Source organism: Diorhabda carinulata, chromosome X (genome assembly GCF_026250575.1).
Source record: "Diorhabda carinulata isolate Delta chromosome X, icDioCari1.1, whole genome shotgun sequence".
NCBI lineage: Eukaryota > Metazoa > Arthropoda > Insecta > Coleoptera > Chrysomelidae > Diorhabda > Diorhabda carinulata.
The window spans coordinates 42,342,186-42,364,692 of NC_079472.1; the positions used below are offsets into that span (position 1 = coordinate 42,342,186).

General features: G+C 32.7%; 1 protein-coding gene across 1 annotated transcript in view; it reads right to left on the reverse strand.

Moving 5' to 3' along the window:
• Positions 1–22,507, reverse strand: part of LOC130901497 (acetylcholinesterase) — a 298,152-nt gene that overhangs the window by 26,249 nt on the left and 249,396 nt on the right. Inside the window, exon 5 of the mRNA XM_057812932.1 lies at positions 10,836–10,993. Within this exon, the coding sequence (XP_057668915.1) occupies positions 10,836–10,993 (158 nt within the window). The remainder of the gene's footprint in view (positions 1–10,835; positions 10,994–22,507) is intronic.

Consider the following 22,507-nt stretch of genomic DNA (forward strand, 5'->3'; position numbering starts at 1 on the left):
GTAACTCTTCCATTTCAATGCATTCATCTTTCATCCAATTTTCTTTGGCCACTCTAATTTTTTATTTGGTTATTTTCTATATCTGTTTATATTTTTCACTAATATTTTTCTGTCTTCTTCTTCGCTCCATCAAATCTAGGATTTCGTTTTCTATTATTTTGGAAATGTGATCTTTTAAAGAGTTCCAGATTTCTGTATTTCATGTTTTATTTGTCTCAGTTGGCTGTAAATATCTTTTTCAATTTGTTTTAATTTTACTGGACCCTTTTATAAACTTTTTTGAGTCTTCAAACGAAAAAAAGATACTCCACTGTAATTCTCACACATACACTGTAACGAGTAAATGGGTTTGAACGGTAAGGATTTACTCGAGTTGGCTAGACTGAAAGGGTTAATAATCATTATATAATGAAATTTTTTCTGGAAAAACTTACCTGATAACTTAAAATTGGTGGACATGACAACACATTTCAATTAAGTTTACACAGATAAAATATTGCAAATATCTATAGGATGTTATCAAATATGTAAAGTGAATTGTTTACAGTGGCTAATTATTCTCAAGTTATTTTAGAGCTACTTCACATACTATCTAAATATCGTTGAATGATTTGGTAATTCATAATCTTTTATCTATGTCACTTTACTGTATAGTAGAAATTGTTTAATCAGAATAGTCACGATACTTTATGTACGACTCTGTTGTGGATAGATAAATCACCTATTCCAAAATGTTTTATCCCTTGAACATCCCTTTGTATCCCAATCCTGACAACGGCAAATCGTTTCGCGTATTCTATAAATATGGAGTTGTCGGAACATCACAAGAGAAAGTAATCAGACAAGCCGTGAAACAATATAGATCGCAAGGTAATAAACAAAGTTGTCGATATCAATTGGGCCGTGTCCCTTTTCTTTATTTCTTTCTGTACTTCCAGCAATTCCGGGAAAGTTGCTCTCCAGAGCCGGTTCAATGAAGAACTTGGTTTCACCAAACTAGATATTATTCAAGATTCTAATTTTTATCATAGTTTAGCTAAAGTGGTGGTACTTGGATATAATAATATTTCAGAAAATGACTAGAATTTGGTCAGCGAAAATAATGTATTTTTCATATATTCATCAAAAGTAGTGTTGTTCCGAACTGCTATGTCCACGATACTAAAAAATGTATATATATAGTATTTCAACAAAAATGTAACTATTAGGAAAAATTTTTCATTGTTAAAACTGAAGTGTGAGAAGGTGCGTTGTTATGATCTAAAGTCACTTCTCTTCAATCAAATGCAGTCGCTTCTTTACAATGTCATTCCATCTTATGAAGCAATAATGCGTGATTTTTTCATTTTTCACCCATTTAAAGGTTAGGTGAATGAGTACAATCCCAAAAATCGATCGCCATCGCGTTTCCGGCCGATGAAACCGTCTTTGCCTTTTCGGAGTAGGTTCCTTCCCTGCAATCCACTATCTTTTCGTTTCAAATGTAGTGTTGTATCCAGGTTTCATCGGAAGTCATGAGTCAATGCTGAAAATCCTCCTTATTTCGCGTAAACCGCGTCATTGAATTCTGAAAAATGTTCTCTCCAACCTTAATCTAACTGTCGTTGGTTATCCAATTTTTGACTGTCCCGAACGCTCGTTATTAATCAAGTTGATATGACCACGTTTCTGTCTCTGGACACATTGTTCAACTCCTCTGTCATCGGCTTAGGCGTATTGCCTTAAAAAAAATATTTGATAACTGCTCAATACTAAATTTTTTCCATTTTCAGGAAAATCTTTTCACAACAATAGGTATTTATAAGATTCTGAAACAGAAACTTAGCGTTTAAATGCGTACAGAACTATATTTCCCAATTCAGGCATATATATTCATAAGTGTTGACATGTTTAGGTTGAGATCGGAAACCGTTCTACTCAACTTATCATAGTCTCATGTTAAATTTTGCAATGCATTGCAAAAGTTCGATATATTAGGATGATCTGAAATGTTTAATATATTATACTCAAATTTCCGTACAACTATAGAGGAAACCTTCAATAAATAGCCAATTTTCACGAGTATTAGAGTATCAATTCACAATTTTTTCTGTAGTTCAAACATGATTTTGTTTTCCAAATTTAATTATTATTGTATCAGAGAAATGTTCAGGCCCTTGTAATGAATATCCAAGTAATATTGAAACAACGATAGTTAGGGAAGTGAGGCCAGACTGAAATAAGTGTTTTTGATATTTTCATGAAAATAAATGAAAACGAATAATTCTGAACTTATTTTGAGTACGCTTATGGAATTTGATCAAACGATTCATAAGTTAATTATTATATAATCTTCCAATTATCAATCCAATACAGTAAAATCGTGTTTTTCATGACAAATAATCTTTGTATTGTTTTAACCGAAATATTTCAAACTCCAAGCCAATTCTGTACATGTGAAGTATAATAAGCAATGTAGTGAAATTAATGTAAATGGACGTTAAACGACTATTTATAGGAAAGTTTTCTGTTAACCTTCATCTTGATGTTAAGTCTTTACGATTCTAACCATTCAAGTTGACTTTTTATTGGATTTTATGTCGTCTTTCAAGACAATGATTTTTCTAAGTAAAGAATTGGGGCATTCTGTGTGAAAAGCCGTAAGGAATAAATCAATAGTTTAGCTATTCTTTCTAATTATAGGGAATTTTTGAGTCAGCATCAGCGTCAGAAATATGTTCCCTTCTTTCAACCCACTTGGAATTATAGATGAAATCCCAAATAATCCAAATACTACTTGATATATGGGTTGAAGGTTTATGATTTCTCTGTTTAAAAATATTTAAGCGACAATTGAAATGAATCCTGTGATTATAGAAGTCATATTTATTTATGTTTACAATACCTCCATAAATACAAATGCAATAAACTAAGTTCATGTTGGCGTGGTGCTGCAACTTAGAAAAAATAATCCTCATGGTTTTACAATAACAATCGCAACCGAATAGTGATACATCATCTGTCAGTAATCTGCAAGCGAAAATTGAGAGACATATAAGTCATGAAAACTACATGAGAAATGTAAAAAAACAGCTGTTGATCCCTAACCTAACCTAACCTAACCTAACCTAACCTAACCAAGCAATTTTTGTGCTATCTAAATACCAATAGAAAAATCACTGATACATCACTCAATAAATCGTGTTACTAACACACAAATGACGCTGTCATTGTCAAATCCATTTGACGTTTATGAAGTACCAACTTTCAAAAGACTGTCAAATTTCATAACATTTCGATTAGTCAAAAAAAGTGACAGCCATTTAAATGCAACTACTTTCAAAACAATTTTGTGTGTTAATTTATCATTGCTTCTTGATGACAAAAATACTGTGCAAGCTCAGCAATGGCTTCAAAAATGTTATCCGTAAACTGCTCCATCGAAAAGAATAATGTTTTATTGGTTTGCTGAATGTAATCGTGGTCGTACAAACAATAATGATGTTGAATGTTTTGGTCGTCCAATTGAGAAGAAAACATAAAACAAAATCGACAAATTGGTTATATTTATTCGTAAATTGAAACTACGTGAAGGCCGTAAGATATTAGCAGACAATGTGTTTACAATTATGCATGAAAATTTTATCAAACGCTGATGCCGTCGATCAAAAACAACGTATTGAAAATTCATTGCAGTGTTTGGCCATGTTTACACGTAATAAATCAGATTTTTTTGCAACGATATGTGACTATAGATGAAACATGGATCCATCACTTCACTTTGGAATCAAAACGATCTTCATCAGAGTGGATTTCAGCCGGTAAACCACTTAATATTCTGAGATGCGCATAGAATATTATTCATCGACTGTCTCCAAAAGGACAAGACAATCAATAGCGAATACTAAATAGAATTGTTGGACCGTTTAAATGCAAAAATCAAGTCAAAAAATCCTCATATGTCGAAGAAAAAAATCACTGATTTACCAAGAAAATGCACCGATTCACAAGTCAATAGTAGCGTTGGTTAAATTGAACGAATTTCATTTCGAATTTCTTCCTCATCCACCGTATCTTAATTCCGTATACGGCAGCACACTTCGATAACAACAGTCCGTCTATGTCATCTATACAGATTTTTCCAATGCCTTGGATCACTTGAAACTGGGATTCTTCTCACTAGACTATCTAACATTTGCTACGTGATTTATGTACCAACCTTTTTATGTCATACCTGACGGATTGGGAACTTACAGATACTGATCATAGTTTCAACTTCACAGAAATTAACTTGTGGAGCCCCCAGGGCTGAGTTCATTGATCCTTATTATGTTTAATTTTTAAGGATGACATGATCTTAAGATCAATTGCTATTATTCGGTTTGCAGATATGCAGATATTCCATTCTATGGTGAACATTGGTGACTGTCACTTACTTTAATCTGATATAGATAAAATTTTTGATTTGTGCGATAAAAATGCACTTCCTCCTAACATATTAAACTGTAATACCTTACCTTCCACTAGGGATGGATTTATTTCGATTATCCTATTCCTAATAACGTGCTCGAAAGTTCCACAACATTCAAGATCTTGGTGTTTCATTTAATTGTAAATTGAACTGTGGTTGATGGAATGAACAAATCTATACCACTATCTGAAGGCCAGGGGCGGCTCATGGTCAATTGTTAACAAACCGTAACTTTTATAGCGGCATTCTGTATTATTTAAATATAGCAAAATGAATGTTTCAATCGATTTTCTAACAATAAAGTACGCTTTGTTCATCTCGATGAAATTTATGGTTCAGGAAATATGTAGATTATATGTTTTTGTTCCAGCACGATGGAGCCCCTCCCCACTTCCTGAATGATGATTTTTCTTGATAGGTGGATTGGTCGACTAGGTCTATAGCCATCACGTTACCCTGAATTAAATACAAAAGATTCTTTTTTTGGGGGATACCTTAAAACACTTGATATATGCAACACCGGTAAATACAAGGAAAAAAATGATCGATAGAATGAACTTCAATTGTGACGCTATAAGACACAATCTTGGAATGCTCTTCCAAGTTCAAAGAAATATCCTTCGTAAACTCCGGAAGTGTGTAGAACATATATTATAGTTTGCTTTACACTATGCTCGACAGTATTCTATTGAATTAAGAATGTTTGTTTCTGTTCAAATACCTTCTGTGAGTATTTTTATTAAATAATTACAATTTATAATAATTTTCCTCATAATGTCTTTTTATGACGAACGGTATGTAAAATGATCTAAAAATCTACTTCTCCTTAACCATAAATGTTATCGAGTTGAACAAAAAGTACCTTTTTGCTGGGAAATCAATTGAACAATTTATTTTTACAATCTTTATATTGTACAGATTGTCCCTATAAAAGTTACGGATTGTTAACTATTGCGCACGAGCCGCCCCTGGCCTTCAGATAGTGGTGTGAAATTATTCATTCCATCAAACACACTACATGGATATACTTACCATCTTTAAAAAAATTATAATGTTCGAATGTATTATTTAGAAAATATACTTGAATATAAGTTCTGATTTCGCAACTTTAAAGGCCTATATCTCATAAACAAGGGGTCGTACAAGAAATTTTTCTGTCACAGCATTATTTTTACGTCTACTCACATGCAAATTTTTTGCATCAAGTCACAAAATAGCCTGTACAGGGTGGCCCATTAGTGTGTGGATGTGCAATAACTTACTTAAGATGAAATATACAAATAAAATTTCCAAATGAGAGTTGTTATATTTGCACAGATACACATTTCTAAAATGTTTTGAGGTGTACAGGGTGTTCATCCTAAGCGTGACAACATGAAGTAAAGTTTTTTAAATAGGATACCCTGTGTATTAGTTTAGCATCGAATTTAGCATGAAATTCTGCATCTAGTCCTGTCTTTTCATTACCCATAAATTGTGACGTAGCCAAGTTGGAGCGAAAAATATGAAGATTTGACGAAAATTGGCGCAATATAAATGCTGCCTAGTAAACATTATTAGTGAGCAGTAACTAAACTTGTTTGGTAAGTTTGAAGGTAAAGGATGGCTGAAATGTCTGAACCGAGTAGAAGTTTCGAAGTCTCTATCTTGAATAGTACCTGAGATATTGAGGATAGAATGTGTGTATGTGAAAAACTCCCATAAGTAATGTACACGGGGAAATCGCATTTGAGTATAACTTGAGAATGGTGAAAATTAGATGAAATCCGATGGTTGATGGCTGATCTGTGCATCAATACCTTTCATTTAAAAAAAAATTGATCAAATCGGTTGGGTAGAACGCCTGAACGGACTTGGAATGGAAATCATCAATATTTTTAATATATGAGATCATAAACATATCGTAAATTGATTCGAACTATTGCAAATAGGACACCCTGTGTATTAGTTTAGCATCGAATTTAGCATGAAATTCTGCATCTAGTCCTGTCTTTTCATTACCCATAAATTGTGACGTTGCCAAGTTGGAGCGAAAAATATGAAGATTTGACGAAAATTGGCGCAATATAAATGCTGCCTAGTAAACATTATTAGTGAGCAGTAACTAAACTTGTTTGGTAAGTTTGAAGGTAAAGGATGGCTGAAATGTCTGAACCGAGTAGAAGTTTCGTTTGGGGTTCGAGTCCCATAAGTGCCATGAGAACTGATGTATTTTAGTTTTTACTTTCATATAGAATGAACCAAAATCACTGTTTTCTTATCATTCGTATTAAGCAGAATTTATCATGGAATCATATTAGGCTTACTTAGCTCCATTTTATCAACATTTCATCTGAATTTATCATGTTTCTTCACGTATATAATATAATAAATACAACGTAAAACGAAAACTTACTTTATTATCATTAAGACCTACAGAAAAATTATGTTATATGTAATCTGATGATTTGATGTTTATAATAAACCTGGAAACGATGAAATATTTGGGTAGAGAATATATTTCTCGCAACTGTCACTGGAAGTGGGTTGAAGGTAGCTATAATGTAAACTTTGAATTCTTTTATAAATATATACATTATCCAAAATAATGGATACATTTCATTTGGTTTGTTGGTGGTTCACATTGTCCGTATTGTACAACTGACCCTATTCATTAGCCTAAAATGGATATTGTTTGTTTGTTATTTCTCTTAATTTACTGAAAAAAGTAAATATTCACTATTCTTGTATTTTCAATCTTAAATTCGTGTACGACTAGATTTTCATGTGTTTTAAGTAGTATATTGAATTTTCTAACGAAATATACCTGTCGACTTTTTTTTTTTTTCGTTACAATGGCATTGAAACTTTGAATTTTCGGTTATAATAGCAACAGGGCCTCGAAATCAATATATTATTTTATGAGTAACGAGACGTAATCTGCGTTACTCCAGAGGTTTTTCAAATATAACATCAAATTATGAATGAATAATAATAAATGAACGTTTTAGAATCTTCGAATCGATTCGTTACGATTAAAAAAGAATGAACAGGTATAAGCTTCGTTCGCGGGTCAAATTCCGAATAATTTTAGGGACCGTTCGCTTATGCACTTTCAGAAATTGTCGTCCACTGACTCACGTCCAATTTGACCCACGAACAATGCTATTAATTAATCATATATTTCGTATTAATATTGAAAGTACAATTATTGTAAGTATTCTATGAATCATTATTTTTTGTTGATGAGCTTGATACAGCTATCTTATTAGTGCATATTGGGAATCAGCTTGACTTTCCCATTACAATAATTTAGGGTTGTGATGTAATCTATGGGGTATTTAAAACGTTATAACCAATTTTCCATAAAAGTCGTAACAAGTTCAATACCCTGTACAATGTAAGAGACATTTGAGAATGAGGATCCGTTGTTGCAAAATCATTCGAATATTAATAAGAATTCTGGAAAATTATTTAATTTCTTAATATTCATTGAATCTGATACATGAGTATCGAAAAATACTACCAATATAACTTTTATTTTATCAAGCCTTCCCTATACCTAGAATTATATTAATTCTTGAGATATTTCTATTTTTCTGTGCAAAATAATGATTGTGTACCTATATTTAATCATTTATCAATTAAATGTGAGTTGTCTATTGATTTAACGGTTTGTTAAATTTTTTGGTGTGTTGAAGAATTTGAAATAAACAAAAAGGAATTCCACTAGTAATGATTATAGCTTTCATTTTCATTATTCGTACGTACGGTTTTGGTAACCTTATACTATGTCATCTTTAAATGGGTCTAGTATTCGATCACAACCAATTTTTGTCCAGAATCGTGAAAATCCTCCAAATAATTTCCACTTTCCTTATAATTGACGTCATAAACTCATTTTATATTGAAATCCCATCTTCTAAGAATACCTGCCAACTGTTCGTTTGAATTGTCTTCAAGAAAATACTTATTGTTATGAAGAAGCGATTCATAGCAATTTTAAAACTTTTTCTGGCGTTTCTGGCGAAATTTCAAAAGGTGGTTAGTATCGTATCACAAATTGTCCGACTCACCGAAAAACGGTAGGTCATTAAAATCTTGATTTTCAATTATGTAATCATAATAATTTTATGAGGTGAAATTACTCTTTTTTTCCAAACGAAAAGATTATTGATGAATGTTTTGAAAAAAACTTGAAATAGGTGCAAATGAAACGTTAAAAGATTCCAAAAATATTGGAGAATGTAACGTACTATTTCCGAGACAAAATGTCTGAGAGACGCATGAGGTTTTCCACAATTAATGTGGTTTTCGTCTGTTTATTGATTTTTCGAACGATGATATTATGGCATTAGTATAAAAATAAAAAGTTTTCAAAGCTTTGACTCGAATACGACGGTTCATCCATTCTAATATTCAATATTTTGGACTCACAATAAAAGAACAAATATATGAGACAAAACTTAGGATTGGAGAAAAACAATCTCCATGTCTTCGTAATACTAAACATTCGACAGATCAAACATTAGAATAATTGTACCATATAGTTGCTAACCGAGAAGTATACAACCAGTTTATCAAAAGGATGACAGCGAATGCTTCAAAACAAGCAAGGAGGAGTATCCAAATTCATCATTTGAATTCAGACATGAAGTTATGGAACAAAGCAATCATATGGGAATTGATATTCTGATACAAACTCTACCAAAGCAAATTCGGATGTTGGCTTGTAATTAAATTGAACGATGAACATCGATGTCGTTCAACGGCAACAATTATGGCAATTGAAGACAAAGAAGTATCCAGTCTTTGAATCATACAACAGCATATTCCACTAGTGTTCTGACAAATTCTGAAATTCTCGGTGCAAAATTTGGCTATGATACGAACATGTAATGTCCTAATGTGTCTTTATTTGGCGATCAAAATTATTCAGTAAACAAAATGTCTTGTAGAAAATATGTAGGTTATAGTTGAAATAATATCAAAACAAAAAGCAAGAACTTTAGGGTCATCGCCTATTTATTCGGTATACTTGCTTTCATATTATTATTGGATCCACATTCACAAAGAATATCTCAAGATATATACGTAATATATACGTTATATACCTTTATTTTCGAAACATCAGCTGCTGATAAATTATTTCTCTTAGAATTATGTCCATATCAAATTTCTATTATTTATAAAAGATTAGTTGTCAGACATCAAATCAGTTATACCTGAGATAATAGAGTTAACACAATTTTGTTCTGTTTCAATGACACACAATATTGTAAACGTGAGAATTTATATTCCAAGTTATATCTTTTCAAATTTCGATTTAGTATGCGCATCAACACCAAAAGTCATCAGAATTCAACAAGCGCTTGCGAAACATACAAAAATGTAGGCGCTACAATATTCAAAAGCGGTCTACTCATAATTAATTAAGTTACATTTATGGATTATATACGGAGTTATTTGCGTAGATACAAAATTCACAGAAAACAAATTTTTTATTTCACTCATTACTATTGTTGTATTATTGTTGTACTCAATAGTCGTAACAGTACCCCTTAATATTACTATTAAGGGCTCCAACTTTCACGATATTTTTTAATCATTATGAATATTTTCACTGTATATATAAAAGTAATAGTCGTTTTTTGGCCCAGTCTGATGTACACGTGTTTTGGTATTCAGAACCATTGCTCATTTCTCAGATAAATTTTTAGTTCCAATTAGGAAAGTATGAATACACAAAGTTACATTAAAGAAATATTGGTACTTCATCTTAAACTCTATCTTGTGATTATTTGAAATCCATCTTTCTAGATAACTGATAACACTAGGCTACATAAAGCAAGTACAAACCTCGTACTACTTCTAGGTTCACATTAATCTCCTACCATGACCCCAAGATCTCAAATTTCCGAAGTTGGTGGAAGGTTGAGAAATTTAGAGCGCCCTTCTCAAATTACATCATGAGCCGAGGAGGTATACAATGATATTACCGAGTAGGATATTGATCACCAGATTGTTTGTATGCCTCTATGCATGTGGCTACATTTTGAAACTTCAACACATTATTCAAGTTTGTCAGCACTCACTTAGATTATCCTCACCTGATCAATGTGAAATATAAAATTGTTAAATTGAAAACTTATTATGATATACGCCGAATATTACCGAAATCATATTATTCTTATTCAATTCTGTGTGTGGTTTTCTAATTCATTGACTATTTTTATGAAATTATTCATTTTGTTAGCTCATATTCACTATTAAACTTATATTTAAAATACTTTATTCGTTATACCTTCAGAGAACTACTTAAGTTTTAATTATCCCATTCCCCTATGTAGCCTCCTCAATTCCATATTTCTGTGACATTTTATATATGGTCTAAAGTGAAATTTACCTGAATTGTCTCGAAGCTTGGGCAAGAAATCGTTCCAGAAAGCGCAGGCCGTCGCTCTCGGTCCTCGACCTATACCGTTCTTGTCAGCGTTGAAGATGAAGTACTGAGGTTGATCTTTAGTGTACAGAGGCCAGTTCACATCGTCCGTCACCGGTTTTCTGGAAAGAAATGAAATCCATTTAATAATAGGGTTATTGTGATGATTAATGTGATATATTATTTATGTGGACATTTGGGACAAGCTAAATTGGATGTGCTCGTCTGCTTTGTAACAACTGAATTATTACCCGCACACATTAATAAAATATGAAGGATATTTTACTGGAAAAAGAATTTGTTAAGATCTATTGAGTTGTCCGAAAACTCTTTGTAACCAAAATAATGAGGTTCAATTCTTCATATTATTAAGATGCCAATGATACATAGTATATACCTACATAGTACATACCCTTGGGGAAATTGTTTAATCACATCTCCAATCAAAACATGAAAATTTTCATAATGATGTCTGTTTATGTTCACAACAAAATTATGTCAATCTCAATAAGTTTTGGTTGAAGTTTTTACTAATATTTCTAGTGTTTGAATAGATGAGGAAATTCAAAATTTTACAGGTACAAAAAAAAAGAAAGATTATCAAGTTTCAACAGAGAAAACCCTTTGAACATATGTAAATTTGAAATCCTCAAATGCACCATAAAATATAGGTCTGCTTAAATGAGAAGTTATAAGTAATTTTCAAAAAAATAAAAAGAATCTCAGCTGCTCTTAATGGAAAAATAGTTACTGAAAGTTTCATTGATATAAAAGTTGTCACAGATAAAATCAATAAAAAACCATAGAAAGATAGTTAGAGCGTAAAAACACAAAAATCGTCTTGAAAAAAAAATTACAATAAGTCGCTTTCTATATTTTTTTCAATCTGCGTTGTAGTTTACAATAAATACCATGTTGATTTATGCAATGTGAGCATAAATAACTTTTAAATGTAGTTGGAAATTCTATGCTTCTTTATGTATAATTAATACTTCACGCGAATCAGGATTGAAATAAATCTTATTTATTTTTCCGGATCTCATACTAGGAAATTCTGGACTAATACCCTACAAGCTGATATAAAATTCTGTTTTACTTCTAAACTCCAATGTAAATTCAGTTATTTCTGTTCAGTAAATCTAGAACTCTTTAAATCTTCTTTTCAAAAAATAAATCTTCAAACTTCGTATAAAGAAGTTTACTAACTGTAGACGATACAGTTATTTTTGCTTCCTCTCTTTTCAGAGATTCACATATGTGTCCCTCTGCTGTTATACAATTCTCAACATAGATAGCTGATATTATATGTTGGTATGAAATTAAATTTACGTAATTCCGCTATCAAATGTGACACTTTGAGTCACTCATTGACATTAGGAAACGTCACATTTTTCATAACTTTCATGTATTAGTTACGAAAAGTGGTTATGTAAAAACTCCACGTAACTGTTAGAGTTTCAAAGAATAATTTATTAATTACTGTAAATACTAACAATTATTTCATTATTTAAACTGACAATGAACTCATTATTTTAATTCAATAATATTTAAGATTTAAAAACATTGAATTCTTAAAGACACAGTTATTTAAAGTAAGTCTAATTTTCGGCATAAATATTTTCTTGAACTTCCTGTCTAATGTTAATTTCATTTGAAGCTATGATATCACATGTTTGCCAGGGGCTTTGCTCCAGAATGTTTTCTGAAATTCTTCTCTTATTTTCTAATGAACTGTCAACATTGTCGTGGCACACTGGAACGACTAATGGGAAAAACGCGACATTCACAAAAAACAAAAACAAATTTTTTTTCATTAATTTTTGTATTAACTCGTTCTTAAACCCTTACAGAATATTTACTTGATATAAAATTTGAAAAAGTATCAATTAACTAATATTTTTTGAGGATAAAATACAAACGGGGATAATACCCCAACCGAAAAAAAGTAAATTAAAATTTTCATAAAATGGTGTTACCCATGTTCCTTTCTACTCAATTCACTTTTAGACCCTATTTGAACATAAAAAAAATCATCGCCTCGAAAATATTCCTCAGGAGGTCTAATATTTCTATACTTTTTGAGGTCAACAAAATTGATGCCAGCAATATTTCCAGCATTGACCACAAATTCGAGAATAACGTGTGTTTTCCTTTCTGGAATTGTAATTTTAAAAAAGGTGCCTTCATGAAATACATCTCCTTTTGGTAGGAACTTCTAGTAGGAACGTCAGTTCAGCATTCCTGCTGGCTCCCACAATCCCTATCGCTGCAACCTAAGAAACCGATTTATTTAATGATAAACTAGCTTTTACCCGCGGCTTCGCTCGCATCGAATCCATTAAATAAGTATCAGAAATCACAAGAATGAACTCTGTAGCTATATTAGAACCTGAGATATAGATCTTTGAATGTAGAAAAATTGCCAAAACCTACAAAAATCCATAACTCCACATTGAATGTCCGCGTCTAGCTCCTCTCCAACTCAACCGATTTAAGTGTTCAAAAACTCCAAAGAAAGAAAGTGTTTCAGCGAGTGTTATTAAACCAAAACGAAGTCTCTATCTTGAATAGTACCTGAGATATTGAGGATAGAACGTGTGTATGTGAAAAACTCCCATAAGTAATGTACACGGGGAAATCGCATTTGAGTATAACTTGAGAATGGTGAAAATTAGATGATATCCGATGGTTGATGGCTGATCTGTGCATCAATACCTTTCATTTAAAAAAAAATTGATCAAATCGGTTGGGTAGAACGCCTGAACGGACTTGGAATGGAAATCATCAATTTTTTTAATATATGAGATCATAAACATATTGTAAATTGATTCGAACTATTGCAAATAGAAATATTTCATCTTCAGCCTCTTTTATAAATCTTTCCACATTCTCCTTCGTCAAAATCGCCGATTTTTTGCATGGTTCCCTGCTGATTGTATCTTCAACCAAGTCAAAAGCATAGTGTATTTCTTGATATCGACATTTTTGCACAAGATGAGTTCAGATCTCAATTATGAATTGTAGTCCACAAAGTCGAAGTCGTTGTTAAATTTTCAAAATAAACAAGTAGTACCTATTTGTTTATGGTTTTTATATTTTTCCAATTTTTGAAAGGCCACACTTTATTATTTCAAATGGAATGTCTGATTTGCGATCTGAAGACGTTTCAAGTAATTACTTCTGACTTGTTTTAACTTATTTTGAAAAATCATTGTTTGTTTTCATACTAACAATACTTCAAGAACTTAATATTTTCATTGATGATCCTATTAAATATTATAGAAGCGCGGAATTAGCTAAAACGTTGTACGTGAACACGTTATGAAAAGAGCGATATTGTTCAACAAGCGTAATTTGCAAAGCTCGCTGACGTTCGTTTTGGCAAATATTACGCTTGTTGAACGATAGCGCTCATAACTAGTTACCTAAATAACTATTATTATATGTTTTAGAGACACAATTGCATAAATGAAGATTGTTTTTTTTTTCAAATTTTCACTTAGACCTATTTATATGTTTGTTATGATCTTGATTCACATCTTTTTTCACATAAAGTGACCTTAAATCAAGATAAATCATCAAGAAAAAAATTAATATATATTCCTTTGCAAATAATAACTATAAAAGGTTTTCCATCTAGATAATCAGAAGCAGCTCCTATCTAAATGGTTTTTTTATTGTCTTTTCATACTATTTGAAATCAAAAATCTATAGAAGAATTCATATTTTCATTAGAAATAACTATACAACGAACTCGATTAAGTTAGCAGTTGTTGTTGGAATAGAAACCTCCAAACTTTTATGAACTGACAAATAAAAATAACAATCTGGAGCAATGTTATATCCGCAATTAGTTCGTAAATTCTAGAAAAAAACGACTTTTTATAGATGAAATTTGACCTTAAAAAATATCGCAGAGAAAAACAGCTCCAGGTAATTCGAAATATGGAGGATCAGACTGAACATTACAAGAGGAGGCGATGTACATCTAAAGTCAGTTGTGAGAGAGAAGGATTCTAGTGCAATTCAAAGTGTCACAAAAGTTCAAGTTGTTACAATAAATAAGATTTCTGAACGTAATGAAGTAAACTCTTTATTGGTATCTATACGTGACTATCCATATGACATATCACCTTCAACCTCAAGACCCGACAAGCGAATTTGTGCCAGTGTCAGCTTTCTTTGAAAAAACAGCAATCTGGGCTTTGCTTTATTGGGGCGGCTGATTTGAACGACAACACCAGTGTCCTATCGTCGGCGATGCTATAGATCTGGTTTGCAGTTTTGCTTATTCCTATGGAACACCAACGTTGAACTCGAACTTTTCTGAGGTATGTCTATCGATAGCGACCTGACGGGATCGGTCTTTGAGAAAGGGACTAAGTGAGGATGATTAACCGTATGATTTGAAGTTGGTATGCAAAACTCTGTCAAAAGCCTTCAATATTTCGGCGACTTACGCCACAAGATCCTCAGTTGATTTATGTTAATAGACATCGTACAATCGGATAGTAGATGGAAACCGTCTTTTATCCCCTTTTTGGTGTGGGTTGAACCCGAGTAAGTTTCCAATCTGCAGGGAAAAGACCTTTCATATGAAGAGAGTTTGCATAGCGGACTTGTTAGTTCAGCTGCGCATTTCTCCAATACGATTGGTGCTATTTCATCAAGGCCATGGCTTTACTGATTTCCAACCCACTCTGAGAACTTTTGCCACACATTGGTGTCGAAATTCTATTTCTGGTATCGACAAACCAACTCCAGTGTGTTAGTTTACCCCGCGGATCAAGAGCTGAAATTGAATTAAACATGTGACCCAGTATGTGCGTCTTCTCTTTTGCGATTGATATATCTTCTCCAATGAACGGTGATATTTTATACTTGACCTTGACTGAGTGCTTTTGTTAAGGATCAGAAAGACCTTAATCACTTTCCCATTATGTCGTTCCTTGCAAGCAGCTATGGTCTGCTTAAGGTATATCACGAGACAACAAATTTTATATGATTTGTGGCAGTGGGATTTGAGCGCCATTTGAAATAAGCAGCATGTTTTTGTTGACTGCTCTAGTGCAGTTTCAATCAAACCATGGACCCTCATCTACAAAGTACTTGAAGGGATGAGGTATACAGGCTTCCACACCTACCAAGATTACTACCGGAATCTCGCACACACTAAAGGATCATTGGAATTGAGGCAAACATCATTTCAAGGAATCATAAAAATAAAATTCTTTGGTGCTTTTTTTTGGCTGATCTATAATGCCAAACTTTAGATGGTCTGGTTGGATGCTGAACTTAGATTTCTAGTTCACACGTTGCTCTATTCAGTTTGTGATTTGATATTCCTAGTGGTGCTTATACAGTGCTGTTGTACAGATCAGGGTCTGTTGGTAGGAACAGGTTCAAGAAGCTAGCAATGTAACTATCTCGATTGAGGACCAAGGTTGACTCTGATAAGTTGGGTCAGTCCGAGACTTTTCAGCTTTCTGCCCCTCTATCAGTTTTGTTGGAAAAACTCAACAGCTGACGTGATGAACATTAAAGTCACCAGCGATTACAATATTTGTGTTTAGATGGTTTGATTGCACGTAATCGATTTTTTCGACAAAGTGTGAGAATAACTGCCTGAAGGAGGTTTTTACAGAAAGCGAAAGAATTTTGTTATTCTTGACCGAATCTACAATGATATAATTAAATATGCGGACATTCATAGTGACATATAAATTCCCCTTTAATAATATTTTCATTTCATTTCATGCAATTTAATTTTCATTGCATTACTTATATAATTCAGGATACTTGGAATGTCATAATATTTGCCGCAATACATCATATTTGAGTCAATATATTTTCTATCGATCATGAGTGTCATGTCCCCTCTTTGTACTGAAATTATTCGAAACAGGTTAGTGGAGAGAATACGGAATTAGGGCCTTTAATCCAGCAACTTGAAACTCAAGAAACGATGTCTCAGAGCTTCATCGGCGGATGTCCAATTAGACCTTAAACTAACTAGAGTTTTAGATGACATATGCAGTGGTGGGTATCAGGAAGTTACGAAAGTTGAATTTATATTTTCAACCACAATATTCATTGATTTGGATAAAAAACAAGGGTTGTCATACGTTGAGATATTCTCACTAATATTTCAGTCATTTTGAAAGCTTTATGTTTGTTAACATAAATCAATCGTATAAGATTGTTATAAAGATTTTGTAAAGAGGCTCTGCACCATCTTATACGATATAAGATTCTCAGCGGTATCATCGAAAAAGTTCACTATGTGGTACTGGACGACCGTCGGATTAAGTTTAGAGAGATATAAGAAGCTACCGGCATATAACAAGAATGTATTTGTCATATATTGACTAAAGATTTATTCATGTGTAAGTTATCTGAGCATTGGGTGCGCCGTTTGCGCACTTAGAATTGGTTGACCACTCACCGTTTTAACCAGAGTTGGCCACAAGCAGCTTTTTTATATCTCCTTATCTCAAAGTTTTATTTACAGGATGGAGGTTTTCATGAGATAAGGACGTTATCTCATATGTGAGCACCTAGTTTCAAAAAAAAAGATGGCAAATTCCAATTGAAAGGATTAAAAAGATTAAATCGGAGCTGGAATAAGCGCATAGACTTGGAAGATGACTATGTTGAAAATTAAAAATGACTATTGAAAAAGAATATGTTGATTTTCTGTCAGGTTGGATAATTTCCAGATACCCCTTTTATAAAATAAAAATAGATCCGGTCATTGAAGACGTATCGGTTTGATATCAACAGTGTACCTTCAACATTACAATTACCTGTTCGTTTTTGATTTGATTGATAATTTTGATGCTATACACAAAGTTTTTGAACATTGATCCAGATTTTATTATAGACCAAAATCTTATCAAGAATAAATTTGTTACGGAAAATTTTGTGCAATACGTCAAAATGAATATATCGTCTGCCAAATAACTCGCTGCATCATTAATTTATGACTTTGAGCAAAAAATCTTCGATAATTATCACTTTTATCGAGGATTGCTACTTAAAGTTTGAGATACGGCAACACTGATATGAATATGTCAAATCTGACATCGCCACCATGAAGTTTGATATTTTTAATGGAGAACATGTGTATGTTTACAGATACTTGAAACATTCATCTTGGTTAAAAAATAGAATCACCAACATTTTCATGCGATAATTATCTATGACTTTCGACGCGGATAAAATCAACAGCAGTGTGTCGATCAACTCGCCGATGACGCATCATCTCGAGACACCGCGCCGTGTCTCGCTAGTTTTTCTGCATTCAGTCGTGGTCGTACTTCTCTGCTACAGGATAAATTTGCTTGTTTTTTTTGGCATAACATATCACCACTGCTCCATTAGAGCAACGTAGAAGGGTTAATTCTGAATGAGAAGAATCCTTTTCCACCACGACAATGCCAGCTATCACGCATCAGTTCAAACAAAAACTTTATTGCACTATCAAAACATCGAATTGATGGGTCATCTGTCGTTTTTTGGCATGCAAAGATATATTCTTATTCCCGAAGATCAAAAATTACGAGGTGAACGTTTTTCTACACCAGAAAATGTGACTGATGCTTTCAAATCACATGTTTCCTCCGATCGCAATGGGAAAAATGCTTTGACAATTGGTTCAACCGCATACAAAATTGTATTGATCTTAAAAGAGAATATTTTGAAAAACAATAAAGCCATATTATAAATATTATAAATACTTGTTTTTATTTCTCTATCTCAAAACTTAAGCAGCAACCCTCGTATGAGGTAACTTTTGGAAAAAATGGCTGAAGCTGGAGTAAGTTCAAGCTAGGAGTTCAAAAGTCAATTCAAAGAATCGGTCAGTCGACAATTGTTTAGTAACAAGACCTCTTTATAAACTTCTCGATATCATATTTTTTCAAACATGGAGAGTGAAAGATTATAAATGGTGGATGTAAAGTGAAAATTAATTTGAGTTCTGTGAACTATTTAGTTACCATCTGTTAGCAAATAATATAAGGTCTAAACAGACTGAGAGTGAAAGATATACAGGGTGAGTCGGGAGGAGCGCACCAAACTTTAAGATTGTATTATACACATGAAAATAATGTGAAAAACTCATATGTTCTTATCCAATTTTCATTTGTTTTCAAGTTATAGCATATTAACAAATAAACAAGTTTTCACATAAAAATTTTCTTAATCATGGCATTCTTTCAATAAATGTCCAAAAATACCGCCATTGACATTTTCTGCTTCGTCTACGAAGATCGTTTGTTACTCTCCCAATTGATTAATTTCTTTCTTCTTTAATATAGGCTGCAGTATTCTCAATCCGTCATCCTCATCATCATTCTCAATTAGTGGCTTCCTGTGCGTCCTATAAACCCTATAAACAAAAATCTAGTAGTATGAGGTCTGGAGATCTTGCAGGCCAATTATTGGTATCTCCACAACCAATCCCACGCCCTGGAAAACGTTCGTCCAATTGTTGCTTGACCTGACGAGCGACTTGTGCAGGAGCTCTATCGTGCTGATAGTACATCTGCATTCTAATATTTACAGGAACATCCTCTAGTAGGCCTTGTAATTCATTTTGTAAGAAATTTAGGTAGTTGTCTCCTGTGAGATGATTCTTCAAAATGAAAGGGCCAATTAAATAACTGTCAACCATACCACACCACACGTTAGAAAACCGATGTTGAAAATTGCTTTCGACTGTTGCGTGGGGACTTTCATCCGACCACACATGATAGTTACCAGTATTATTAATACCATCACTGGTAAATGTAGCTTCATCTGTAAAGAGTATACTCGATACAAGACGATGATTATTATTTATCCACAGACAAAACTCCATACGGTTAGCATAATCCTCTGGTTGTAGGGGTTGTACTCTCTGTACGTGATAAGGATATAAAGCCTTGTTCGTGGAGTGTGTTTATTACCCTTTTTTGTGGAATTCCCAATTGCGTGGCAATTCTCCGTGAGCTAGTAGTTGCATCTTCTTCTGCTAGATGCAGAATATTTTTTTACTTCTACCAAATCTTATCGAGTAGCGCGTTCAGATGATAAGTTAGCACTGGGAAGCTTACCAGTCTCGTACAATTGGTTAAAAACTCTAATAAATATGTTTTTATCAGGATATCTTTGGTGTGTAAAACGTTGACGATATTCTTTAGCAGTAGCTGTAGCATTTCCATTACAGACACCATAAACAAACACCATATTTGCATATTCTAAATTTGAAGATGTATTTGTCATTTTTCAACACTAACAATCACATAAATTCGAAATTAAATGGTCAGTTACTGTTCACTGTACACTGACAGTTCATCAAAACGTCAGAATTATTAAATGCCTTTGAGCCTCGAACATGGAATACTTTGATAATCTTAAAATTCAGATATAAGTGGAAAGCTAGATGAACATTTTCAATTACTCCATAACTTGAAAAAAAATGAAAATCGGATAAGAGCATATGAGTTTTTTTACATTATTTTCACGTGTACAATACAATTCTAGAGTTTGGTGCGCTCCTCCCAACTAACCCTAACCAATAATATATGCAATTGAGAATTTTATTCTGCCAATTTTTCTCAAAAATATGCTGCAGCCCATTACATTTTTTCAGTAACAATCAAAATTGATTGAAATATACGTTGAATTGTGCAATGCTAGCCGAAGAAGAAGGGATTCATCTTCCAAAAATAAAAGATTTAGTGCCAGAAAGTTGACCAAATCACTTAGAAACATTGCAACTTTGATTAAAAAAAACTTTTTACCTTCTAAAAAAATAGTGTCACGATACATATGGAGGCAGTCAGTTGACCAGTGATGAAGTATTGGCTCATTATATAGACTTTAAAGGACAAGTTATTTTTACAAACCGTCACGGAAGTAGTCAGTGAAGGCAGTTTTTCAAGTATTTCTATCTTATAAAAGTCTATTTGAATCCAATAGTTTGTATTAACTATGTAAAGAACATATAGATAGAAAGGAGTGACGAAATTTAACTTCTAGTGGTGTAATTGAAGCACATTGGCAACTTCTGAATAATCATGTTGGTTATTCACATTTTTAAGTGAATTGGGATTTGACCTAAGCTTTTGTCACAGTACTTACAAACAGATGTTTGCGAACTTTGATGTCGCTTATTTGTCTCTTTGAGTACAGTCTATAATTTGACGAAACCCTTTGCCATCATCAACACTCTATTGCTAACCAATAAAATTCCTTTTTTTTAAGATTCAACTCAGCTTTTTTGATAAAATGTGAAAAAGAATTGCTCAAGCTTCGAATTTATCCATCAATGCATGAGTGATCACGAAAGCAAAAAAATTATTTATCATGATAAAACTAATTTAGCCGTACAATGAAATGATTTTATCCACTTAGTTTTAGGTGACCTACTTTGCGACCGTTGAAAATTCTTTGCTAAAAAATCTTGAACAATCAGTTCAAGATCAGTTAATTGTTGAGGACAATTTATACAGTATGTTGCTACACAGAATACCAAACGGGTCTCAAGGAGAATATTGAAGGATGACTTGAATCATTGCTTTTTCATATACTATAGGACTCTTCGGAATCTATGATTGTGTTAACCTGAATGTTTGGAAACTATCTCAAATGGCGTTCATTCTTGTTTGGAAACTGATCGAGTTAATCATGTCGTAGTTACATGAAAAGATCTTTTCTGCCCTGCTAGATCGGCGGGTAAATGTGATAGGCTGACGGGTTGCTTCATTTTTCTATACTTTAAAAATTATTTATTCCTCTTAAATGCATGTCTACTATTAATTCTCATAGGAAGAGTCACTGATAGGTTTCAGAGGTTTTCGGTTTTCATACTTTTCAGCATTTCAGCATAAAAATAGCTTATTAGTTTTAAGCTTTAGTGCAAAATCTGTGTGAGGGGGTTCGTTGATAACTGCTCAATAGAAACTGCTCAATAGAAATTATTAAACATCTAGAAGTAATCGTAGAATTCAATAAATATCACGGAAGACTTAACGCACAACTAAGTAATCAAAAAAAGATTTTTCATATTGATTATGTTTTAAATTTGCACCGAAAATTGAAGGCGAAGTTCAGAAACTGTGATTTAAATCGATTTAAATTGCAATCCAGAATCAACTAATAGGTGATGAACCGGGGTTATAGTTTCCGAAAAGACCTTATGTTTGAACTTGAGCTTCTCAACTTTTTGAATCAGTAAGCACAGTATATTCTGTGTTCATTATTGATTACAAAATGGATGAAATTGGATATTACATAAACGTGATACTACCTCTTTTTTATTGTATTGTGATTAACTTAAGTAAATAATTACATTGATTTTTTTAACGATACTGAAATTGTTGAGTATAGTTATGAAGAAACTAATGAAAACATATTTACATGTAAATGGTTTTGATGTGAGGTTTAATTTTATACAAAATTAGTTTAAAAAACTAGTGGGAATCTTCTTCAAAATATTTCGATGAAGATAAAAACGTCAATTTTTACCTGTTTTTTGAAACCAAGTACTAAAAAGATACAAGAAAAAAAGTAACAAGATATATATTTAATGATTCAGTAGCTGCATGTCTCAAGTCAAGGCTACCGCGTTTCCCATTCAATTGAATTAA